Source organism: Neopsephotus bourkii, unplaced genomic scaffold, assembly GCF_033783945.1.
Source record: "Neopsephotus bourkii isolate Nb327-2 ecotype Australia unplaced genomic scaffold, CSIRO-AGI_Nbou_v1 NB_1060, whole genome shotgun sequence".
Taxonomy (NCBI): domain Eukaryota; kingdom Metazoa; phylum Chordata; class Aves; order Psittaciformes; family Psittacidae; genus Neopsephotus; species Neopsephotus bourkii.
Genome location: NW_026901548.1, coordinates 633,783 through 655,592, shown reverse-complemented (window position 1 = coordinate 655,592; position 21,810 = coordinate 633,783). Strand labels below are relative to the sequence as shown.

Sequence of the window (21,810 nt, the reverse complement as noted above, 5' to 3'; positions counted from 1 at the left end):
TTGCTCAACTGTATTGCAGAGGAGGTGTGTTCTACTGGGGGAAAACTTGGCAGAGGAGAGGGTTCACTCTCTGGTGGTGGAACTGGTCGAGCTTTCCTTCATCTGTTGCTTTCATAGAGAACAGCAGAGGAGATGAGCTCCCTGTGAACACAGGTAGGTCCTTGCAAGGGGCTGGCCCGGAGCCCTCCTGCAGGGCAGGATACGAGGCTGCTGCTGGGTCTGGGGCTCTGGGTGTGGGAAGCGAGCAGGGGATGAGGCAGGTCCCGTCTGTGCTTGGGCAGCTCTGGGGCTTTGTCCCCAGTGCCTGGGTCTGGGTGTAAACCTGAGGGGTTCCTTTGAGCGAGGGGTCTCAGAGGCCCCGTTCCCAACCACAGCAAAGCCTCCCCGCTGCTCGGAAACAAAGGCCCCCTGTGAGTCAGGATGCTCCTCCTGCTCAAGGTGGGCAGGGATTGCAGATAGGGATTACAGAGCGTGAATGCTGCACTATTTACGATGTGTGCTCAGTCACCTAAATCAGGTTGGCAGTGTTTGAGCTTTGCCTGGATAATTGATTCAAATGTAAATTGAATGAATAAATCCTTTGCAGCTAAAATATGCTCTCTTTTTATCTTGATCCTCTTTCCTCCCCTTTGTCAAATGGCATAGAAAATAGGCAGTTACAATCTCATGAATAGATATTTGACAACCTTTGTAGGAGGGTGGGTGAGATGAGGTTTGTGTGGTCTGCTTTGAGATGCTCTCCTGGGGTGTTTATCGGATTCCAGCACTGTTCATAACCTGGCTCCTGTGCTTCTGGTCAATAATCTGCCTGTGCACACGTTCGTGCCACCCTCCAGTGCCGAGGCCAGGCCGTGATTTATGGCTGTGAGCACACATTAGTCAGGGGCAAAGCATCAGAGGATTTCCTGTTAACAGCCATGGAGTGAAATCCTGGGGTGCCCGCGCCCTGCTGGCATCAAAGGGCTCTTTGGTTTGGGGATCTGTGCAGAGAGGCTCGGACTGGCACTGGGACAAGCTCTGTGAGCATTCTGGGGGTGTTCTAAGCTACCTTCCCTTAAGGCTTCCCTGATGTTTCAGTAGGACCAGAGCTAACGCGCTCCCTTCATCCCAGCCTGGCTGTGTTTAATCAGCAGCCCCACAGATGATGTTCTTGGAGCTGGTGTGTGTCCAGCACAGGCGGGCTCCACATCCCTTGTCCTGGCAGCATTCCCGCTCCTGGAGCGAGCATCAGCTGGTGCTTGGAATCGGGTGCTTGGCATTGCTGGGGCTGTGACTCTCGGGGTGTTTGTCCTGTCTCGGGGCTGTGCACCGGGCCCTGGCTGCTGTGTCAGGATTTAGCTCTGCCCTCATCAGCTTTTCACTGTGCTCTGGCACCCACATGGTTCAAGTACCCGAGGGCATCACCCCTGCCCATGTGTGATGGGCTGGCAGCTGCTGCTTTCAGCTCCTTCAGAGGGAGGTACCAGCACCCACCGGCCTCCTGCATGGCTCCGGGAGCCAGCACCCACCAAGGTAACCGTTACCGGGCACCGCACCTCTTCCCCGTGTCCTCAGGGCATGTAAATGTCCGATTTCTCCTGAATCCAACCAGCTTCCTGTATCTGGAGCCCTGCTCTGGCACAACAGCCCCTGTTCCAGCCCCACTGTGAGAACCAGTTTCCTCCTGCCAGTTGTGCAGGAGCAAGACCTGGCTCGAGCTGCCCGTGCCACAGCCCTGCTCGATGGGGCTCTTGTGCTGGTGCCATTTCCCCTCTCACTTCTGTCTTACAGAGCCATGGAATGGGTTGGGTCAAAGGGGCCTTAAAGCTCCTCCAGTTCCAGCCCCCTCCACTCTTTCCTTACCCCATCCCTCAGCCTCCTGTGTGCCTCCAGCACCCGCTGCTCCCTCCCCTGCCTGTGCACTGCCAGGGACCGGGTTCTTCTGCACTTGTAGAACAAGGGGCTGGTTTGTGCCCTGTCTCTTTGCTGCTGCTGTTGAGCATCAGCATCCAGAGGTTTTGTTATGCAGCTTCTTGCATTTGTGCTCTGTTCATGGGGGGGAAACAGCAAAGAAAACGGTTCATGCCCTAACTTGCCCCTATCCAGAATCCGGGTTTCTCTCTCCCTGTCTCTGCACTGGGCTCTCATGAACAGGCTATTTTGTGACTGGTTTCAGAGCCCGACTTTGGCTATTTAGAAAACATCCATTCCATAAATCATGGAGGAGCAGCTGCTGCTCTCTGCTGAGCCCCGGCACAGCACATAAAATATTGCTCATTTGTTTGGTTTGGGAGAAATAAAGTTGCTGTAGTGGAGCATCATTACAGGCTGCTCTTAATTCACCTCAGGGCTGTTTCTAATAGCACACAATTCTCCGGTGGCAGCCTGGGTGAATGAGATGGGTGTTTTGATGTCAAGCTGGATGTAAGAAAGGTTTTAGGACTCAAAGCTTTGAAAGAGCAATAACCGCTGTTTGTGCTCGGATGCGGGGAGAGGTCCCTGTTTTATTATTAACACTGCAGCTATTGAAAACCCTGACACTTGTTCCTCGGGGATTTGAAGCAATCCAAGCCATGAAATACTGTTTCAGCTCAGCCTGTTACAAGCTGCTGCATGCTGGTGGAGCCCAAGGTGGGTCTGAGAGGCACCCAGGGCCGGTGTTCACTCAATGGTGCGTGTTGGAGCTGGTTCAGCCGGGGGGCAGCCGACAGTGCCCAGCTCTCAGCAGGCACCCACTGCTGCCCAAGAGGAATGGCTTGGGGAAAGCTGCCCCAAGCATCGGGATTTAGACCTGCTGCTTTGCCCCAGTGCCATCAGCACAGCAGCCAGCACTGGGGCTGTGGTGCCTGCAGGTGTGCTGTGAGAAGGGGCCACAGGCTCTTACTTTCACAAATGCAATAGAAGAAATAAAGGGTGCAGAGGAGGGAGCATTGTGCTGGAGGGACCGCGTGTGCTTCCCATGGCCAGAAGCAGGCACCTGACCAGGATCCTGCTTTTCTCCTTAGAAAACTGAAGCCTCCGAAAGCCTCCTCTCCTCCTTGCATCACAGCTGGGTGGCAACAAGCAAGAGGCTTGCGTGGATCCGGAGCTGTTACCGCATCACAGGCAAGGCAAGGGGCTGTTTCCGGGGTGCTGCATCTCTAAGCGCCCATCATCCCTGTGAGACAGTCGGTGTTTCATGCAGGGAGCTGCAGAGGGCACCCCACATCCCGCTCTGCCACTGCTCTTTGCCCTTCGTTGTCTTCATTATTCCCTACAAAACAGAGGTAACAGGCGGCAGATGTGTATCTGCTGCAGCTCCAGACAGGCAGCTTGTGTTGCTGAGAGCGATAAAGCCAAGGCAGCGCTGGATGGTGTTTGGGCTGACAGAACAGATGCTCTTTGCTGCCGCTGGGGTCCGGGCCCTGGATCTCAGGGCTCCTCACCCCGCTTCCGAGGGATGCGGTGGCACAGGCGTGCAGGGATTTGGTGTGAGACAAGATGCTCATGGCTCCTGGGACAGAATGAACAGCAGGAGAACATGATTTACAGGTCACTGCTCTTATCCGGGTGCGTGTCTGAGCAGCGAGGCTGTTTCCCATGCAGTGATATTGCTGATGCCCAGGGCTGTATTAAACATGGTCCCTCTCCTGGCAGCCAGATAGATAACCCCTGCTTAACAATAACTCCTGCTGGAAGAGAGACAAGGGCTGTATGCTGAAACAGCAAAGATCTCCTGTGAGCTGCCAGCGATGACCTTGATTCGGCGTGTGAGGGCTGCGGTACCATAACTCAATGAGGTATTTACTGTGAGCTGCGCAGCGCAAGCTCAAAGAACCCCAGTTCCTTGTTTTCTTCCGAGTAACTTCCCATGGGAAATGGGGATGTCTCTCTTGAAATCCAGGTGCTCTGCTCCGGGTGAACCCCCCCTACATGAGAGCTGCTCCAAGTCCTAGTGCTGGAGCTGCTTTGTTGAGCTGCGCTCCCGGCTCTCGGTGGCTCTGCTCAGCAGCCGCTCCCTGCAGTGCCTTTGATGCTGGTTGGGGTACGGCGCGTTAAAAACACCCTCAACTTGTTCCTAAAGCCTCACTAAAAACCCTGCTGGGACTTTGATGTTGAGAAGCTTCCACTCAAAGCACCCCAACTCTCTGAAGCTCTCCCAGCCTTATCTCGAAGGCAGAGCAGTGAGCGGCTGCCTCAGGCAATGAAGCATCAGTGGCAGCAGAAATGTGTAGTGTTATTTATGGTCTGAGCATCTGCACTCAGGAGAGGCTGCTGAAGTCACCGGAGCCTGGCGATGCCTTCCAGAGCCCAGCTCTTCATTTTGGAGATGATATTGACAGCTCCTTGCTGTGGTTCAGCCATTCCCTTATCTGAGCCAGCTGGAACACCACAGCAGAGCACACGGTGAGTTCATTCATAAATCCCAGTTGTGAGCACCCATGCCCCAAATTCTTATAGAGGGGATTTCCTGCTCAATGGCAGATCATGGAATCCCAGCCTGGTTTGTGATGGAAGGGACCCTAAAGCTCCTTCAGCTCCAACCCCAGCCACTGGCAGGGACCCCTTCCACTGGAGCAGCTTGCTCCAAGCCCCTGTGTCCAACCTGGCCTTGAGCACTGCCAGGGATGGGGCAGCCACAGCTTCTCTGGGCACCCTGTGCCAGCGCCTCAGCACCCTCACAGGGAAGAGCTTCTGCCTAAGAGCTCAGCTCAGTCTCCCCTCGGGCAGGTTCAAGCCATTCCCCATGGCCTGTCCCTACATCCCTTGTTCAAAGCCCTCTGCAGGTTTCTTTGTAGGCCCCCTTTAGCTACTGGAAGACTGTCAGAAAGTTTCCCCTGAGCCTTTTACTGTGTGGGTGAAATTGCCTCTGAATCAGAGGTTTAGTCCCTGACTTCACGCTGTGTGGTGCAGTGCTGGGGCCTCACTCCCCTCTGCTGTGGCTCCTTAGTTCTCTGCAGTGCGTCAGGTACACATCAAACCGTGTTCGGTGCTAAAGGGGATTTCCTGATCTCTCTTTCGCTGTACCCTGTTTCCGGGCACAGGAATCCCCCCGGCCCTGCTGTGAGCAGCTTCCCGGGAGCGTTGTCCCCCGCATGCCCTGGAGGTGATTTTGTGCGCGATGTTCCCGAGCGGTTTGTGCTCAGCCCAAGCGGCGCCGGGCTCCAGCGAGGCTCCTCTGCGCTGCCCGCACCGCGCTGCTGCTCTTCACAAGGCGGGGGGGGACCAGTCCCTGCCGCGGATCCTCCGGCCGCCAGCAGGGGGCGGTACAGCCCAAGCTGCGGCGCTTCCCTGCCCGGAGAGGGGCCGCACGGAGCCTCCCGGCGGCCGCGGGTTGAGTCATGGCCGCGGGTTCGAGGCCCGCCCCAGCCCCTCGCTGGGTGCGCACGGGGCTGTTCCCTGCTCCCTCTTCCCGGCGCGTCCCCAGTGTGCTCGCTGCGGTACACGGATGCTGCTCAGCAGCCCTGGGGAGGCCTCAGAGGGCCGCTTGCTGCCGTGGCAGCGCCAGCTCCGGGCTCCTCGTTTCCGCTCACTGAGGGTGAGCTCCTCCCGCAGTTTTTGCACCCAAACTGCCCCTCAGTTTGGAAGCCGAGGGAAGATGTGCGTGAGATCTGTAACATCGCCCTGCTTCACAGGAGACGGGCAGCCGGGGGTGCTCAGGACCCTGTGCGTGTGAATGGGGGTGCTGAGCTCCCAGAGTCAGCTCAGGAGAGCTGCCTGCCCCACCAGTGTGGCCGCATCTGCATCCCCCGGTCTGACCCCCTCTAATGCCCCTTTGTCTGCTCCTTTCTGTGTCTCACTGATGCCCTGAGGCTTCTGCCCCGAGACAGGATCCTCGTGCCCAGCAGCACCGGGCTGGCCATGGGAGGGAGGTGGCACAAGGATGAGCTCGCCCTCGGTCCTGCTCCCCAGGATGTCATTCACCAGGTTTGTCTAACAGGGACGCGCTCCCTTGGTTCAGGTGCGGTTCCTTAGAGCGGTTGGTATCATCCTAGAAATAAGCACTTATTTACATAGTGCTGACTCCAGACCCCCGGCTGCTTGTAAGGGCTCTAATTTACCCCCTGAGGAAGGCCTGGACAAAGCACAGCACTAATTCTGCCACCTGCACTGATGATGTGCCCAAGGAGACCCCGCCGAGGCTCTATTAAAAAGATGAGGCTGAGAGAGAAAGCCTAAGATCTTTGCTTACAGAAGATGTATGTGTGTAATATAAGGCTGCTGCTAATTCTTCCCAGGGATTAATAGAGACGATCAAGGACAGTTTCGCTCAATACTGCTCTTTCCTTTGTGAAGCAAAGCTTCCCCAAACCTGAGGCAAGGCAGAAACACGGCGCTGAGCCTGTGGTGCTCTCCCTCAGTCGCATGGAAATAGATGTCTTTAAAGTGTCTGTCGGCACCACGGTGCTGACACTTCCTGAGACAATGCAATGGGCAGAAATCCATTTCCCAGCCTGGGAGGAAAGCAAGAAGTAAATTGGGAGAATGAAGAGTGAGGAGGAACTGAGGCGTTCAGAGCGCTCGTGATGGGGAGAAGGCAGAAAATGGATTCATTTCCTTAAGATACAGGACTAGGTTTGACTTTGGGGTGCATGCTGCATCACTCAGGAGCCCAGGCTGCCCATGCTGTGGGGCTGGCTGCAGACATGGGGGTTCCTCTGACTGCACCCCCCAGATGTGGGGCAGGGGGGCTGTGTGTGCCCCATGGCCTTTCAGTGGGGGGTTCTGGCAGTCTTGTGTGGGGCCAGGAGAAAAAGGCTGCCCTGAGGAGCCCTAGAACAAGCCAGCGCAGAGTAAGGCAGGATGCAGGATGTCCCCATGGGAAGATGCTCGGGGGATTTCAGCTCGGTCTCTGCAGGCTGGTGACAGACACTGACAAAACACTGCAAAACCGAGTGAAAATGCCCAGAGCAGCTGGGGGGGGGGGGGGGTTTGGGGCTCCCCAGGCTTCCTGCCCATGGTGGATGGATCTCCTGCGGGTCCTTCAGCCAGCATCACTCCTCGGAGCACTGGGTGAGGTCTGAGGACGTGGCTCTTGCACTGCAGCTCCTCATGCTGCAGCCGGCTAATGGAGTTTGTCCCTTTCCCATGGCTGATAACGTTGTGCTCATTCCGCTTCAGTTCCCATCTCGGAAGCACAGTTCCCTGCCTGTGGAACTCCTGGGCACGTTGATCTGTGGTTATCTCCTGGCAGGGATCTCATCCGCTCGCGCTGTTTATGCACAGCCTTGCGGGTGCACCCAGACATCAGTGCCGCTGCTCTCGCTCCTTTTGACAGGCAGCTCCTTAGAACCCTGCCTGTGAGCCCCATGTTCTCCCCCCTGTTTCTGCTGCCTGGGCCGTCTGCGTGGCCCTCACCCAGGACCACGCTGCTGTTGTCAGGTTCCTGTGTCGGGAGCCGCACGGGTGAGCGATCAGACACGAGTGCATCTGGAAGGATGCTGTTGACGTCTGTGCACGCCCAGCACCACGAGCCCCTGGTGCGTGCAGGAGCAGGAGCAGGAGCAGGAGCCTGGGTCAGCGTGAGCCTGGGATCGATGTGTGTGGCTGTTGTTAGAGAGTGATGGGTGTTCATTAAGCTGCTCTGCCCTTGTGGCTGCGGACAAAGGCAGCGCTGAACCAGCTCCAAACCTGGCTGTGGGGACTGGGGGCTTCTGACAATCGTGGGCCAAAGTCCAGCCCCAAAGCTTGGGGAGGTTTTGATTCAGTTCTGACTAAAACCCTTCAGCTCCTTTCGAGGAGATTTTGGTTTGAGTTTTGACAAATCCTGTTGTTAGAAATCAGGTTTTGAGCCTGGCTCTGGGAGGATTCATCCATCCCAAACCGAGCAAGAGCACAGGTAACTGTACAGAGAGATGCTCTGCTAAGGCAGCGGTTCTGGATAGCATGATTCAGTGTGCTACAGGGAGCTCAGGGAGGGGTTCCTCCTTCCTCTGAGGGATGCTGTGTGCAGTGAGGTGGAGGGAACACAGCATCAAGAGACATTTGTTCTCCAGTCTCTGTCAGACCTGTGGCAGCACTGGCCCAGCTGCATCCCCATCACTGCTGTGCTCCCAGTGAGGGTCAACAGTGGGGAAAAGAGTTCATAAACCTGGGCCTCAGCAGCCGTGGTTAGAACTTCTTTCATTTTCCCCCTTCCCTTTCCAGTTTGTGTTCCATCAGCCTCATTCCTCTGAGGTTTGCTGTGCTGTGCTGTCCTGTTTGCTGTGCTGTTTGCTGTCCCATTTGCTGCCCCATTTGCCGTGCTATTTGCTGTGCTGTTTGCTGTCCTGTTTGGCGTGCTGTTTGCCATCCCACTTGCTGTCCCATTTGCTGTGCTGTTTGCTGTCCCATTTGCTGTCCCATTTGCTGTGCTGTTTGCTGTGCTATTTGCTGTGCTGTTTGCTGTGCTGTTTCCCCACCTCAGTGCTTTCTCCCTTCTCTTGCCCTGGCTGCTGCTGGTTGATGTCAGGGAAGTTCCTTCCCATCAGCGTTTGAACTGAGCAGTTTGTTTCATGGTCACAGCATCCATAGGGAAGCAGACTCCAGAGGTGCCCATGTGAGAGAGCAGCCTGGGTGCTTGTACAGGGAGCTCCATCACAGGCTGTGATTCGTGCTGCTGCGCTTGGGTTTATCCCCTCCAGAGACAGGATGCAGTTCACCTGTATCCTTAGGAAGCAGTTGCTCTTTGCCCACTAAGGAAGGTTCCTCTGGTTTTTAACTCACCAGATAACAGTGAAGAGATTCAGTGTTCCTGCAAAGCCCTGGGGTGTCTCAATCCCACCCTTTGTCATAACAATGTGGTGGTGGCTCCAGAGTGCGGTGGACCAGTCCTGGTCTCTTGGTGTTCCTTGATGCTGCTCCACATCTCGGTTGGAGATGAGCGGCAGTTCGAAGCTTCCCCTGGCCTTCTGTGGGTCTGGATATTAGAGGAAAAGAAATATCAGTGAATTTAACAATATTGAACACATTATAATGTTCATTTACTTTAATGTCACTCTCCAAAAGTTCCTGTTGCTGTTTAAGCTGCCACGTTCCTGAGCCAAAGCTCAGGTGGTTCAGGATGCCAGAGGAGCATCTTTCCTCTGCGGGTATTAGTCTTTCCATAAACCCTGCCACTTTCCAGCATTTGTGTTGTGATAATCTCTCCTAGCATTTCTTGCAATGCTTCATTTTAATATACATTCCCTTGTCACTGCAGAACTGGATTCAGCCTCCAGGTAAATGCTATCTAAATCACTGCTGCAAGGGGAGAATGAAATATAGGTGTGCGAGAGGAGGCAAAGGAGAGGAGTGAATAAGAACACCTCATAAAGCAAGAAGAAATGCCTGCAATGGTGTGTAGGATGTGCTGCTTTCCTTATCCTTGCGGCCTCTGCTCACTGCTCTGGGTACGAGGTGTGGGTCAGGTAGAACCTCAGCATTCGGCCTTGTGCATCTGAGGCTCTTTGAAGGGAACAAAGGAGAAAGATGGGAAGGGTGTCCCTGGCAAGCAGTGGAGTCAGTAATAAAAGCCATAGGTGTTGATCCCCCTGGTACACCAGGGGAGGAGATGGGGAAAGCAAGACCCAAGCTGGCAGCAGGACGCGGGCGCTGGGGATGCTGGGGAGGGATTGCACCTTCTGGGAGATGGTTTTTCACTTGGTTCTGCGGCTCCAGGCTTCATTCCCGGGTTGAGGGGCCATTGGCAGCACACCAAAACCAGTCCAGACTGAGTGCTCCCCATGGAAAGCTAGCCCAAACCTCGCCATGGTGGTGGCAGCTTCAACCTGAGCGCGTTGGCTTCTGTTTGTTCCCGTGCCAGTGTTGTCCTGAGCCCAAGGAGCTCTTCCCTCCCTCTCCCGTATCTTGGCTGCTCCGAGGCCAGGCTCCTCACCATTCCCAGTGGTCGTGGCAGCCCTTTGCTGCCCTGTTTCCATTGGAGTCTGTCCCTGTCCAACATGGGTGACCAGACCCGAACAAAGACCCCAGATAAGATCTTCCCGGAGCTCTGCACAGTGGAAACTTCCAGGGAGCCCGGCCAAGGCAGCTGCTGAGGGTGCGATTTCCCTTTGAAACGCCCGTTTCTGCTGCTCCCTTCAGCTCAGGATTTAGTGCAATTTCAGTGCAATTTTGACAGTCAATCCAAGGCCGTGTTTACAGGTACGACCAAAATCAATTTGAAGCTTGGTCTTCACACAGCCAACATTCATCAGGTTTCTGCAGCCTCTCTATGCCAAGACAATCTCCTTGCAGCACTGCATTTGAAATAGGAATGAGCATCGTAAGTCCCTTAACTCCTTGGGGATTGGGAAAAGTAGATTGTTTCCTACTCTAAGCTTCCTTGAATCCGTGCCCATGTGCTCTGTGTGCTGCTTTCCCTACAGGCAGCTCCATCAGCCTCCTGCCAGCCTGAGGTGCTTCAGTGATTTCCCACAGCACTGGAGTCCTCAGAGCACGGGATCTCTCCGAGCTGGGGCCACCACTACAGAGCATCCTTTTAAGACAGAGTGGGGAGGGGGGGAGGAAAGCGGCATCCGAGTGATCCAGGCCACAAAGGGAGATGGCAACCGGATAAGTCAGCACTGACGTTGCCTGGTATAAATCAGGAGGGGTGGCAGCTGGGTGCTGCCTGCAGAGAGCACAGGCACGAGGGACCATGGTGGGACGTGGAGGTGGGGAGGGAAAGGTGTGTCTGGTGCTGCAGGTTTATATAAGGGAGACTTCTTCCATCTCTGGGGCAGGTAAAAAAGGGGAGGACGAAGCAGGGTCCCGACGAGGTCCAGGAGAGCCCGAGAGGATCCGAGCGCCATTCCCAGGGGGCTGCTGCTGCTGCAGGTAATAACAGCATGCGGGCATCAAAGCGAAGGCTGCAGCGTGGCAGGGAGTGGTGGTGGCAGTGTCACCCTCTGCAAGGACACAGGCACCGTGTGCTGGCTGCTTTAGTCTGAGGTTTTGGTGCGCACCAAGCTCCGAGTTGCTCTGTCACCTCGTGATTAATCTATAGTCACTACATCGTGACCTTGGCGTGGGCTTGTTTTAATCCCCTGAGCTTTACTTCATTGCTTTGGAAAGTCAGAAAGAGCAAGAACAATCCTCAGCTGCTTCCCATAGCAAAGACCCTCTCCAAAGCCCGTGTAGCTTTTCACCTGACGACTACAGCAATAACAGCAGCTTAAACATCACTTGAGGGCAAAGCAGGCGGGTTTTCTTCCGTGTGAACACACAGAATACTTTGGGCCAGTACAAAGGAGCAGGAAAGGGCTTTTACTGACCCACACTCGAAGTCTCCCCATGTGTGCGGACATGAACACGGTCCTGCTGCCCCAGGCTGGAGCAGTCTTTTTGAGCTCAATAAAGAGTAGAGGAGGGATTTCCCTCTTGACCTCATCCCTTGTAAAGACACTGGGATCTCTTCTTAGAGGCTTTCCCCCTTCTCCCTCTGTCTCCCTTTCCAGCAGGGGAAGCTTCCGGACGTGACGATGCTGAAGCTTTTTGGGATCATCTTTTTCTGTGGCCTCCTCTCGCCCTCTCAGGAAGTCCTGTCCGGGCTCTCCTGCGCCGTCAGCCCAGGGGCACTGCAGAAAGGTAACCAGAGAATGGGAGTTATGGCTGGGGTAAGGCTCTGCGGAGCCGGGCATGGAGCAAAACCTCCCCTTTAGTTTACAGCTCCTCAGGGCTGCAGGTTTGCTCAGAGCTCCTGAGCCATCACTGCGTCCATGGGTCAGGGAGGTCTCCCTGCTCCAGAACTGGGGCACGTTTCAGCACCAAAGAGCCATGGAACTCCAGGGCTGGATGTGGATTGTTCCCTCTGAGCTCTCATTTCCATGCTGGAGCAGCCCGTGTTTGGCAAACAGCGCTGGGAACTTCAGCAGCTGTGTCAATATTTGCAATGCTCCGGCAAAGGAAAGATACTTGTTTCGAGGTGCAAGCAAAGAAAGAAAGAAACAAACACCCTTTAGAAGGGCAAAGCGAGCTGTGAGGGAAGCCACAGCCACCGTCACTGCTGGTGACATCCGCACTGTGAGCTCCGAGTCAGGGCTCTGGGGTGCTCTCCTCTGCTGCTCCTCCTGGTTAAGTCACTGAGGGTGGCTTTGGCTTAGTACACGGTGCCACCCATCACCCCCTGTGTGATTTGAAGCTGATGACTTGAGGAGTTTTGGGGAGCGATGGGGCTTTGTGTGTGATGCCTTTGCCACGACAGACCTGACTGAGTGGGGAGGGGTCCCTGCTGCAGGCGCTGGTCCTCACATGCAGATGTTTTCCAGTTCTCTCCGATGCCATACTGCAGAACGGGCTCCTCCAGCAGCACCTGCAGGGCCTCGTGCTCCCAAACATCATGGGTGAAGGGGGTCTGCTGAACTCTCCCACCAGCATCACGGGGTAAGTGATGGCACCTTCACTGCCCACTCTGAAGCAGCAAAAGCAGAGCTGCAGTTGGCACAATTGGCCCAAGAACTTATCCTTGTTTGATGCTGATACTGAGATTCTGACCCCATAAAGGTCCTCTGAGTGGTAGCAAGGTGGGTGATGAAGCACACTGCAGGTTAGGGCTGCAGAATGATGACTCCGCTGCTGCTGTTGGTATCAGGGGCACTTGACAGCACGAGAGAGGGGAGAAGGGGCTACAGGGAGAAGGTTACTGCTCTGTGAAGCTGGCTTCCACCCTAGCCTGCTGCTGGGCTGCCTTCCCTTGGCTCTCAGCTGCAGACTCATCCTGGAGCTGGTGCCTCTTGCTTGCACCACTCGTGCCTCCAGCAGAGGTGGCTGTGGGGCTGCGGGTTCCTCGGTGGGAGCAGCTGCAGCACGGAAGATGCTTTCCATGTGTGCAGCCTGTGCTGTTGTTCGCAGCCTGCACCTCGTCCAGGTCCGGCTGCCCAAGCTGTCGGTGGTGCTGCTGCCAGGGATCGGGGTCCAGCTCAGCATCGCCGCGAAGCTGGAGCTCGGCGGCAACTGGTGAGAGCAGGCGAACCCCAACCCCTGGGCTTCCTGGCGGGCAGCATCCTGCACCTCTCTTGGGTTTATTGCTTACCTGTAGTAAAGCCCCGGAGCAGGAAAGGCGCTGATAAGTGGTTGGTGCCGTTTGCACTGGGTAGCAGGATGCGGAGGGGCAATTTGTTGCTCTCTGCTTCACTGGATTTCTCTGGTTAGAGGCCAAGAGCTGAAATCTGTTCAACCCATGCTCTGGTTTCAGCTTGGTTGGCCTCCTTTCAGAACTAATTGATGTCTTCGTGGATGTGAACATTACTGCAAACATTAAATGCACAAATTTCGAGTCGGGCACAGTGCAGGTGGTCATTGAAGACTGCCTCTGCATCCTCGGTGCCATAAGGATCAAGCTCCTCTCTGGGTAAGTGCTGTGGGTTTATGTTTTCCATTGCACTCTTTACCCAGTGATCTAAACAGTCTGCCAGGCCAGACGGTGCTGAGCTGATGCAGAGCCAGGCCTCGGGGAAGTGATTTCTTTCCCGTTGCCAAAGCCGGTTGCTTCAGTGGAACTGGCAGAGAAAGTGCTGGTTGGAAGATGAGGGTTAATTTGCTCTGCTTGCCCGGGGAGGTTTTAAGATCCAAATATGAGGTTTGGTGCCTCTTCCAATGTGTTTTCTTCAGACATAACCGGTGAATTGCTATCCAAAGGGTAGGAATAACAGGGCAGGGAGTGTTCCAGGAAAACAGCACCGTTGCCTGCCCTGGTTTCATTCTCTGCCCTTGGCTGCTGCCACAGAAAGATGCTGAGCATATGGACCTTGGGCCTGACCGCTGCGGGCGTGGGTAATTCCATGCAAATGCCCCATCTCCTGCTCAGTATTTATGAATTTGCTGACTCGTGTACTGATGGATGCAGCAGTAAATTGATCATGGGAAATATTTTCTTTTATTGCCTTTGAATTACTCACTTTTCGGGTCCATTGAATTTCTCCTAATTAATTTTTGCATTATGCATTATATTTCCATGAGCAGCCGGTGGGAAGAGTCTGTGTAAGTGAACCGAGAATGGGGCTCACCCGCTCTGGGGGCTGTATCTTAAGTCTGGGCAGGATTAAAGTGATGCTGTGCAGGATGCTGAGCTCCCTGTGGGGCAAGGGCGAGTGTGGGTGTGCACGAGTGGCTTCATGGCAGCTCCTCAGAAGTGTCTGTAGGCAGAAGTGGGGCATCAATAACGAGGTGCGTTATGGATTCCTGCTGTCTGTGGCTTGCCAAGTGCGCTGCTGCGTGTTCGAACCCAACAGCCCACAGATATATCGCTTACCAAAAGCAAATGGCTCTGTGCTGCCTGCAGGCACCACCCATCCCAGGGTGATGAATTTAGCAGCAGCAGTTACACAGAAGAGTTCTCCTCTTGTTACTCCACACGCAAATGGTTCATTTCCAGTAACTCACATGCAGATATTTCATAACAGCCCCACCTTCCCCTATCTGTGGCACTGACTGGAATCCCACAGGGACACAGCCGAGCTCGGGTGACACTGGAGAGGCTCGCTCCTTTCCTGCACCCCCAGTGCTGAATACAGCCCAATCCTCCCCTCGGTGGGATAAGCAGCCCCTTTCCCTCCTGCCTCCTGCAGCAGCGCTCCAGAGAGGGTGGCCAAGGGTGCAGCAGGGGGAAATGAAGGCTGGAGACCCTTGCGCTGTGCTTGTAGTGATTGGAAATGTTTTTTCTTTCCTTCCTTCCCAGCTTACTCTCCCTATCAGTGAATGAGATAGTGCTCAAGCAGCTGACAGCCACGCTGCCCGGTTTGGTAAGCCTGGAGGTTGCCCTCCGTTCACAGCTGAAATGGGGGAATACCAGCAGGAAGCTGCAGCATCTCTGGGCTGGTTTCCCACATCACCGGCGTGTGCTGCTTGGCCACGATGCCCATGACCAGACCAAAGCAGTCCCCTCTGGTGTGGTACCACAGCTCCAGGGATGCTCCCCTGCCCCCAAGTCCTTCACAGCATCCCAGCTGCTGCCTAATGCCACCCAGCACTTTTCCCCATGGGATTTAGGTTGAAAGGACTCGGACTGAAAAGGTTGGATCAGTCTGGGGGGGGTGGGAGGGGGCAGTGGCTGAGCCCTCGCATTTCTGCTTTGTGTTGCAGCTGTGTCCAGTGGTTGATATCGTGATGAACCTGGTGAACATCCAGCTCCTGGGCACTCTCAATGGTGTGTTTCTGGTGGAGGATGGGTGCTGCTCCCCGTGTTCCCTGCACTCCCGCAGTGGGAAGTGCCCTTTCCCAAGTAGCGCATAAGTGCATCAGGGAGGATGCACATCCATAAGGGCAGCAGGAGGAGCTGTGCTGCTTCAGGACTGTTGAGCCTTGAGCTCACACCTGAGCAGCCCAAGTGACCTGCTCGCCCCTTGGCCCCCTTTAAGCCGTGTTTTACATCACTCTTGGGTTTAGCTCATCTTTGCTCCTCTGGGCTGCGTTCTAAAGGCAGATCCCACAAAGCTGGATTAGGAGCATCCCCCGCAGTGAATGCTCGGACCCAGGTTGTGGGTGTGGGGTCTGCCTTGGGGCAGGGTTTGTGCTGCCCATTCCCTGGTGTTGTGAGGACCCTTCTCCCCGTGCAGCGGTGATCCCGGTCGGCACGGCAGGAACCATCCACTACCAGCTCGCCAGCCTCCCCTTCACCTCCGGCTCTTTCCTCAGCCTGGATTTGGATGTAAGTTAATGCTGGGCGGCAGGACCCTGGGAGGTGCCTGCTCACCTCATCCCACTGGAGCTGTCCTTTTCCAGTACAACCATGTGGAGCAGCTGCTAAAGACTCGCTTAGATCCTTATCTAAATCACCATTGAGTGACTGCTGTGCTTTTCTTCAAGCCTTCTCTTGCTCTGCTCACAAACTCATCCCGAGGCTGTTTGTAACTGTTGGGACAAGCTGTTTCCATCCCCCTCGCCTTGCCTGCGGACTGGGTGTCACTGCCTTTTGCCTTTGCTGTTCGGTCTCTGTTAGCTAAACCAAGCTGATGGAGGTATTCTTTGCCTCACTGGCAGGGAAAAACAGCAGCAGGAAGCAAACAGGGCTTTCAAAGAGGAGAGCTTAAAGAAAGTGGCCAGGGAGAAGCTCCTGGGACACAAAGAGTGAAGAAGAGCGAGGGCTGGTGACAAACCCTGCAGCCGGTGCTGCTGCTCTTTAGTGCAGGTCCTTCACTGGGATTAGTCTTTGCCTCCACCACCCCGTGTGCTCAGAGCTGCTCTCCTTGGTGTGGGTGCAAGTTTGCTGTAGGTCCGAGGCTGGCCCATGCCTGGCTGGGTGCTGGAGGTGGGGAAGGCTGGGCTGGACCCCCGCAGGCAGCACCGTCACCATCGCGTGCTCTTGGGGACCTCAAGGGTGAGCTGAAGCAGTGGGCTGTGCCTTGGACAGCCTGTTGTTAGGGGAAAGGCCTCGGTTACACACTCTGCTCTCATCAGCTGCTTTCATCTAGGAAACACAAGGAATTGCTCTGAGTCCAGTGCTCTCCCTAAGCTGAGGCAGGCCCTGCAGTGTCCATCCCAAGGGCTGGATGTGCCTCCTGACTCTGCAGGGTGGGTTTGATGTCCCTGTCACCCCTGTTCACAGGGTGCAGTGAAGCAGGTGGGAGGCAGCATCATCCCCCATGACTCGTCCCCCTCTGCTTTGCCCCCGCTGCTGGACAAGCTCCTGGTGCTGGGGCTCCGCCAGAGCTTCCTCAACGCGGTCCTGTCCCTGCTGGTCCGGATCCCACCACAGACCTTCAGCTGCACCCCGGAAATCGTGAGTGGGGCAGCACCCGGGCTCGCTGCCGGGGGGGTGACAAGGGATGTTCTGCAGCCTCGGATGGGAGCAGGAGCTGCTTTGCCTGACCAGGAGCTGCCCATGCAGCTGGGGAGCAATGGGGAAGGTGGAGGGCTCGGGGGCTGCGTGTAACTGAGCTTCCCTTGGGACAGGGAGGGAGGGAGAGCTGGAAGTGTCCCCAGGAGCACAAACAGGGCTGGGAACAGGGGCATGAGCAGGAGAGGAGTGGCCCTGGTGGGATGGTGTCAATGGGATCAGCTGGAGGATTCACTGCGGCTGCTTGTGCTTCTGCTCCCGCAGTTCTCCAGTGCTGGCAACCTGCAGAAAGCCATCGCCAGCCTGCTGCCCACGGGGGTGAGTGACTGCTGCTGATGCCAGGCTCTGGGTGGACCTCACCAGGTCCAAGCACATCCCAGTGATGAGCCTGGATGTGCCAGGCTCCCATCTCCTGCTCCCCTCCATGGTGGGCTCGAGGCTGCCCCACTGCCCTTCCCATGTCCGCAGTGCAAGCAGTGCCGATCGTGCTGCTGGGGCTCTTTGCTCTGTACATGGGGCTTGTCCAAGGTCTGTGTGACCTTGGGGGGACCCCACGGAGCTTTGGGGGGTGCGGGTGGCCACCCCCATGTGTCCCTGGTCCCCACAGTGCTCCGCCTGCCCTGGCACCAGCCCTCTGAGCATCCGGCTCACGCTGGCTGGGAGCCCCCTCATCCTCTTGGAGCACAGGAAAGCCACTGTGGAGCTTTCGGTGCTGGTTCAGGTGTTCGTGAGGCGCTCGGATGGAGCCATCCTCAACGTCCTGCTGCTGAAGGCTGTGAGTGCGCATGGAAACCCCTCAAACCCGTGTCATAGGCAGCTGGCTGGGGCACAGGCAGCTGGGATGGGGACGTCTCCGGGGGCTCATCCTCTTCCCTCTCTGCTTGCAGGATCTCGGTCTAAATGTGCACGTGTCGATTGCTGGGGGCCGGCTGGTGCTGGGGATGTCCATGGGCAGGTGAGGCTGTCCCTGGGTAGGTAAGGCTGTCCATAGGCAGGTAAGGCTGTCCATAGGCAGGTAAGGTTGTCCCCACAGGCTTTCAGGCCATGTTATAGCAGCTGGAAAGTTCTAGGGGGCTGGAGGTGAAGTCTGTGTCAGTTTTATAACAAGGAGGAATGAGGTAGCCTGAAGAACAGTGAGGCTGTCAGCTTGACTTTGATCCTGGGCAGTATTTCAGAGTGTGTGACATGGGACAGGAGTGATAAAGGAGGAAAGGGAAGTGCTGTCATTAATGACAGTCAAGGTATGATTAAAGATTGGAAAGCATTCCTTCAAGTGTGAGGTTTGAGGATTTCAAGCCATTTAGCTTGTCAAAGAGCTAGATTTAGAAGCAAAATTGGCATAGCTTGTATGCAGCGATACAGCGAGCAGAAATGCATCAAAGAGCTTTTAATTCAATAGACAAAGGTATAACAAGATTCAGCAGAAGCAGAAGGATTCAAAGTGGGAATAAAGCACACATTTCAGCTCTGGAGGAAGTTGGGTGGTTGCAGTGATGGATTAGGAGCGGCAGGAAGCTCTCCAGAGCTCATGATCTTGACATCCAGGCAGGATGCTGCTTCTGGAAGCTTGCTCCCAGCTAACAGGAGCTGACTCCTTCCAAAGGTCACAGTATCACAGTATCACAGTATGTTAGAGATTGGAAGGGACCTCAAAAGCTCATCCAGTCCAATCCCCCTGCCGGAGCAGGAACACCTAGATAAGGTTACACAGGAACGTGTCCAGGCGGGTTTGGAATGTCTCCAGAGAAGGAGACTCCACAACCTCCCTGGGCAGCCTGGTCCAGTGTTCTGTCACCCTCATTGAGAAGTTGAAGTGGAACCTCTTGTGTTCCAGTTTGTACCCATTGCCCCTTGTCCTATCATTGTTTGCCACTGAGAAGAGCCTGGCTCCATCCTTGTGACACTCCCCCTTTATATATTTATATGCACTAATAAGGTCACCCCTCAATCTCCTCTTCTCCAAACTATAGAGACCCAGCTCCCTCAGTCTTTCCTCATAAGGGAGATGCTCCACTCCCTTCATCATCTTAGTTGCCCTAAAGTCAGTGGCTGTGGGAGAGGGCTGGGGAAGGCAGGAGCCCCGTGTGCCCTGCATCAGCGCTGCTTCATTTACAGGCAAACAACAGTCAGGTTCAGCTTCTCTTTTCCTCTCTTGCAAGAGTGGCACTGGTGCTTTGTGTCACCCACTGACCCCACTGGGTATGCCCCAGCCATGCCTCACAGGGCCCCTTGCCCATGGGTTGATGCTGCTCTGGAGGTGGCAGGGCTCTTGCTGTGACCTCTGGCAGGGGCCGCAGTGTCTGACGTGCCCAATGCTTCCTTTCCCACAGCACTTCCCTCTCCTTGGAGTCCTCTGACGTTGGCATCAGTAACGTAAGTCTCGGACCAGCCCAGGCTGTGGGGACGGAGGGATGGAGGCGCACGGTCGCTGTGTGCTGCTGTAACCTCTTCTGGCTGTGATGGATTACAGCTGCTGATGCTCTCAGCTCTTTGCTGCTCTCTTTTGTAGCTCTTGGCAATCCTTTTTCTGCTGTCTTTTTTTTTTCTTCCCTTCTGCCTCTTCTAATAATGCAAATGTAAAACCTGAAGTCTGTTTTTCACCCCTGCACGGGCAAAGCTTGCACAGCTCCAGCGGGAGTTTCACCTGGAATAGGGTTTCCCAAAGGAAGCACCAAACTCAAACCAAGGAAGAAAAATAGTTTTGCTTTAAAGGAAAGAGGGTGATTTGTCCTTCAGCTGTGTCAGTGGGAAGGGAGCTCCATCCCCAAGGCCGGTACCCAGCCACAGGCTGGTCTGTGCTCGCTGCTGCCCTGTGCCAGGCACTGCTGCTCACACGCTTGTCCCTTCTCTGGTGCAGATCTCGAGCCTGAGGCCCCACTGCAGCAGTCTGCTGGCTGAGACCTTAGTGCCCCTCATCAACGGTGGGTGACCGGGAGAGCTGGAACACTGGGAGTACTGGGAATGAGGGGAGAGGGGATGTGCATGTGGCAGCAGGGCTGAAGTGATCAGGCATCGGCGATCCCATTTTAAGGCTGCAGTTAAATTCCCAGCCTTATTCTTGCACCATCCCACCCCAGCTTCATCCAAAGGGCCCTGGTAACATTGACAGGGAGCACAAAGGCAAACCAGAGCATGCCATGTGCGGGGGAGCTGTGGTCCGTGCATCCCCAGTGGTTTTGTCATGGGTGGGAGCGGGGCTCATCCCTCCGGTGGGATGTAAGGACCTGTCTGTCCCCTGCAGGTGCTCTGGGCATCGGGATCCCTCTGCCAAACGTGCTGGGCATTCCCTTAATAAAGGTGGACATCCAGATCCTAGCGGTGAGTGCTGGACAGGGGCTTTCCTGCTGCCTGTGCTGGTGATGCTCACCGGGGCTGTTCCTACCCTGCCGGAGGTGCTTGGGTCAGCAAGAGCCTTCCAGTGCTTCCGAAGGGCGCTGCTCCCTCAGTACAGATCTGATGGGAGGGTTTCCTGCTCCCTGGGTGCTGCTGCTGCGCTGTCGGGGGCCAGCATCCCTGGCAGCCGGTGCTGATGTGGTTCTTGCACCTCCTCAGGGCCTGCTGGTGATCCTGGTGTGAGCTGGGCAGTGCCAGGCACCCAGGGCTCTGTCCGGGCAGAGGGGGAAGGAAGGAGCGCGGATGGAGCACCGAGCCCAGCGTTATCTGCCTTTCTGCTCTAAACTGCAGCATTCTTGATGACATTTAGGACACTTTAATCAGCCTGTGAGTACTGAGGTGCTCCCATGAGCCAAGCCCCATAGGCGGCTCTGTGTGCAGATGCTTACTTAGAGGAACGAGCAGGGTTTGGGTGGCAGCTCCAGCAGCGCTGTGTGATGCTGCAGCAGAGGTGTTCAATCTGTCCTGGGGCAAAACTGTTCTGGATATAATGAAGATGCATGTGATGCATGTGGCTTTCGGGGGAAATGTCACCGTCCCCATGGGGAAGGAAACCCTTGTCATGTAACTCCTAATAAACATTCCTACTTTTGTAGTGCTGGAATGAGGTTCTGCTTTCCGATGCCTCTCAGGGAGCGCATCCGTCCTGCCTCCGGCTTTGGGCTCTGGTTCCTTTGGGACCACTGAGGTTTGGGGGTTTGGTTTGAGAGCTTTTCCACTCTCAGAACAAACCCCACTTGGGTTTCCAGTGGCTGCTCCTGGCCAGGTGACCCCTGCACACGGGCTAACCTGCCGGCAGAAGCCAGAATGGGACCGGATGTCCACAGGTCGTGAATGGAATTCCACCTAATGGAATCTGAAGGGAAAGCTTCATTCCCTGCTCCCTGGGCAGCACGGTCACACCACAGCACACCAGTGTGCCTGCAGCAGCCCACGCCTGCTTAGACAGATGTGACAGTCACTTGTTCTCTGCACGTCACAGGGAAAAGAACACGGGCATTTGGGATTTCAGGGTAGAAAAGAAATAAATGCAGGTCTCCAACGGCCTCTCAAACACTTGTTTTCCCCAGCACTAGATGTTATTGCCAGTGTGTTATTTATTGCTGGCGTTCCCAAAGCTGCTGGTGGCTTGTCACTGTTAGAGTGTGGAAGAGGTCCAGCGCTGGTCAGGTAACGGACAGGGGCAAAGCCCTGTTCTGTGCTTCTGCCTAAAGGTAAGAAGAGTTCAGTACCTGCTGGGTCACAGCCCTCAGCGCCTGGTCCTGTCCCTGGGTACCAGTGATGCTCCGGTGTGGTGAGGGGGCTCCCTGATGGGCAGCACCAGCAGCAGCTGAAACACACGGTGAGGAGGTACTGCAAAGGAGGTGTGAGCATGAGTGGACCATCAGGACCTCCAGACCCTGCTGCCTGTGCTCTGTGGCACTGGTGTGCCCATGGAGCTGGCTGAGCGGGGCGCTGGGGGCTCCGTGACCCCCTCACCAGTGGGCAGGATGAGCAGCTCCAGTGACCTGCACCAACTCCTTTGTGCCACCTCGGGGCTGCTGCATTGATCACGCTTGGTTCTCCATCCATCCTCTCTGCCCTCGGGTCAGCATCGAGGGCTTTGTTTGTCCAAGGTCTCGTTCTGGCTCCTGAGCAAACACCTCCCATACGGTGAGTGAAGTTCAGCACCTTTTTGGCACTGTTTTAGCCAGCACTTCTGTCTGCTGCAGGGGATTCGGTTTGCT

General features: G+C 55.5%; 1 protein-coding gene across 1 annotated transcript; it reads left to right on the top strand.

The window, feature by feature from the left end:
* Window positions 1-11,384: 11,384 nt before the first annotated feature.
* Window positions 11,385-20,295, top strand: LOC133216565 (BPI fold-containing family B member 4-like). The gene is made up of 15 exons (XM_061361373.1): window positions 11,385-11,505; window positions 12,186-12,300; window positions 12,769-12,873; window positions 13,112-13,267; window positions 14,594-14,657; window positions 14,998-15,061; window positions 15,471-15,562; window positions 16,460-16,633; window positions 16,955-17,008; window positions 17,298-17,465; window positions 17,578-17,645; window positions 19,021-19,063; window positions 19,548-19,611; window positions 19,932-20,008; window positions 20,243-20,295. The coding sequence occupies exons 1-15, from the start codon at window positions 11,400-11,402 to the stop codon at window positions 20,264-20,266; spliced, it is 1,374 nt and encodes a 457-aa protein (XP_061217357.1). The 5' UTR covers window positions 11,385-11,399; the 3' UTR covers window positions 20,267-20,295.
* The last annotated feature ends 1,515 nt before the right edge of the window (window positions 20,296-21,810 follow it).

Bases quoted from the DNA above. Each gene is read 5' to 3' on its own strand.
- LOC133216565 (XM_061361373.1), top strand. From the start codon at position 11,400: ATGCTGAAGCTTTTTGGGATCATCTTTTTCTGTGGCCTCCTCTCGCCC. The intron at 12,874-13,111 runs GTGAGAGCAGGC...CTCTGGTTTCAG, and splicing joins CTGGAGCTCGGCGGCAACTG to CTTGGTTGGCCTCCTTTCAG. The intron at 17,466-17,577 runs GTGAGTGCGCAT...CTCTGCTTGCAG, and splicing joins ACGTCCTGCTGCTGAAGGCT to GATCTCGGTCTAAATGTGCA.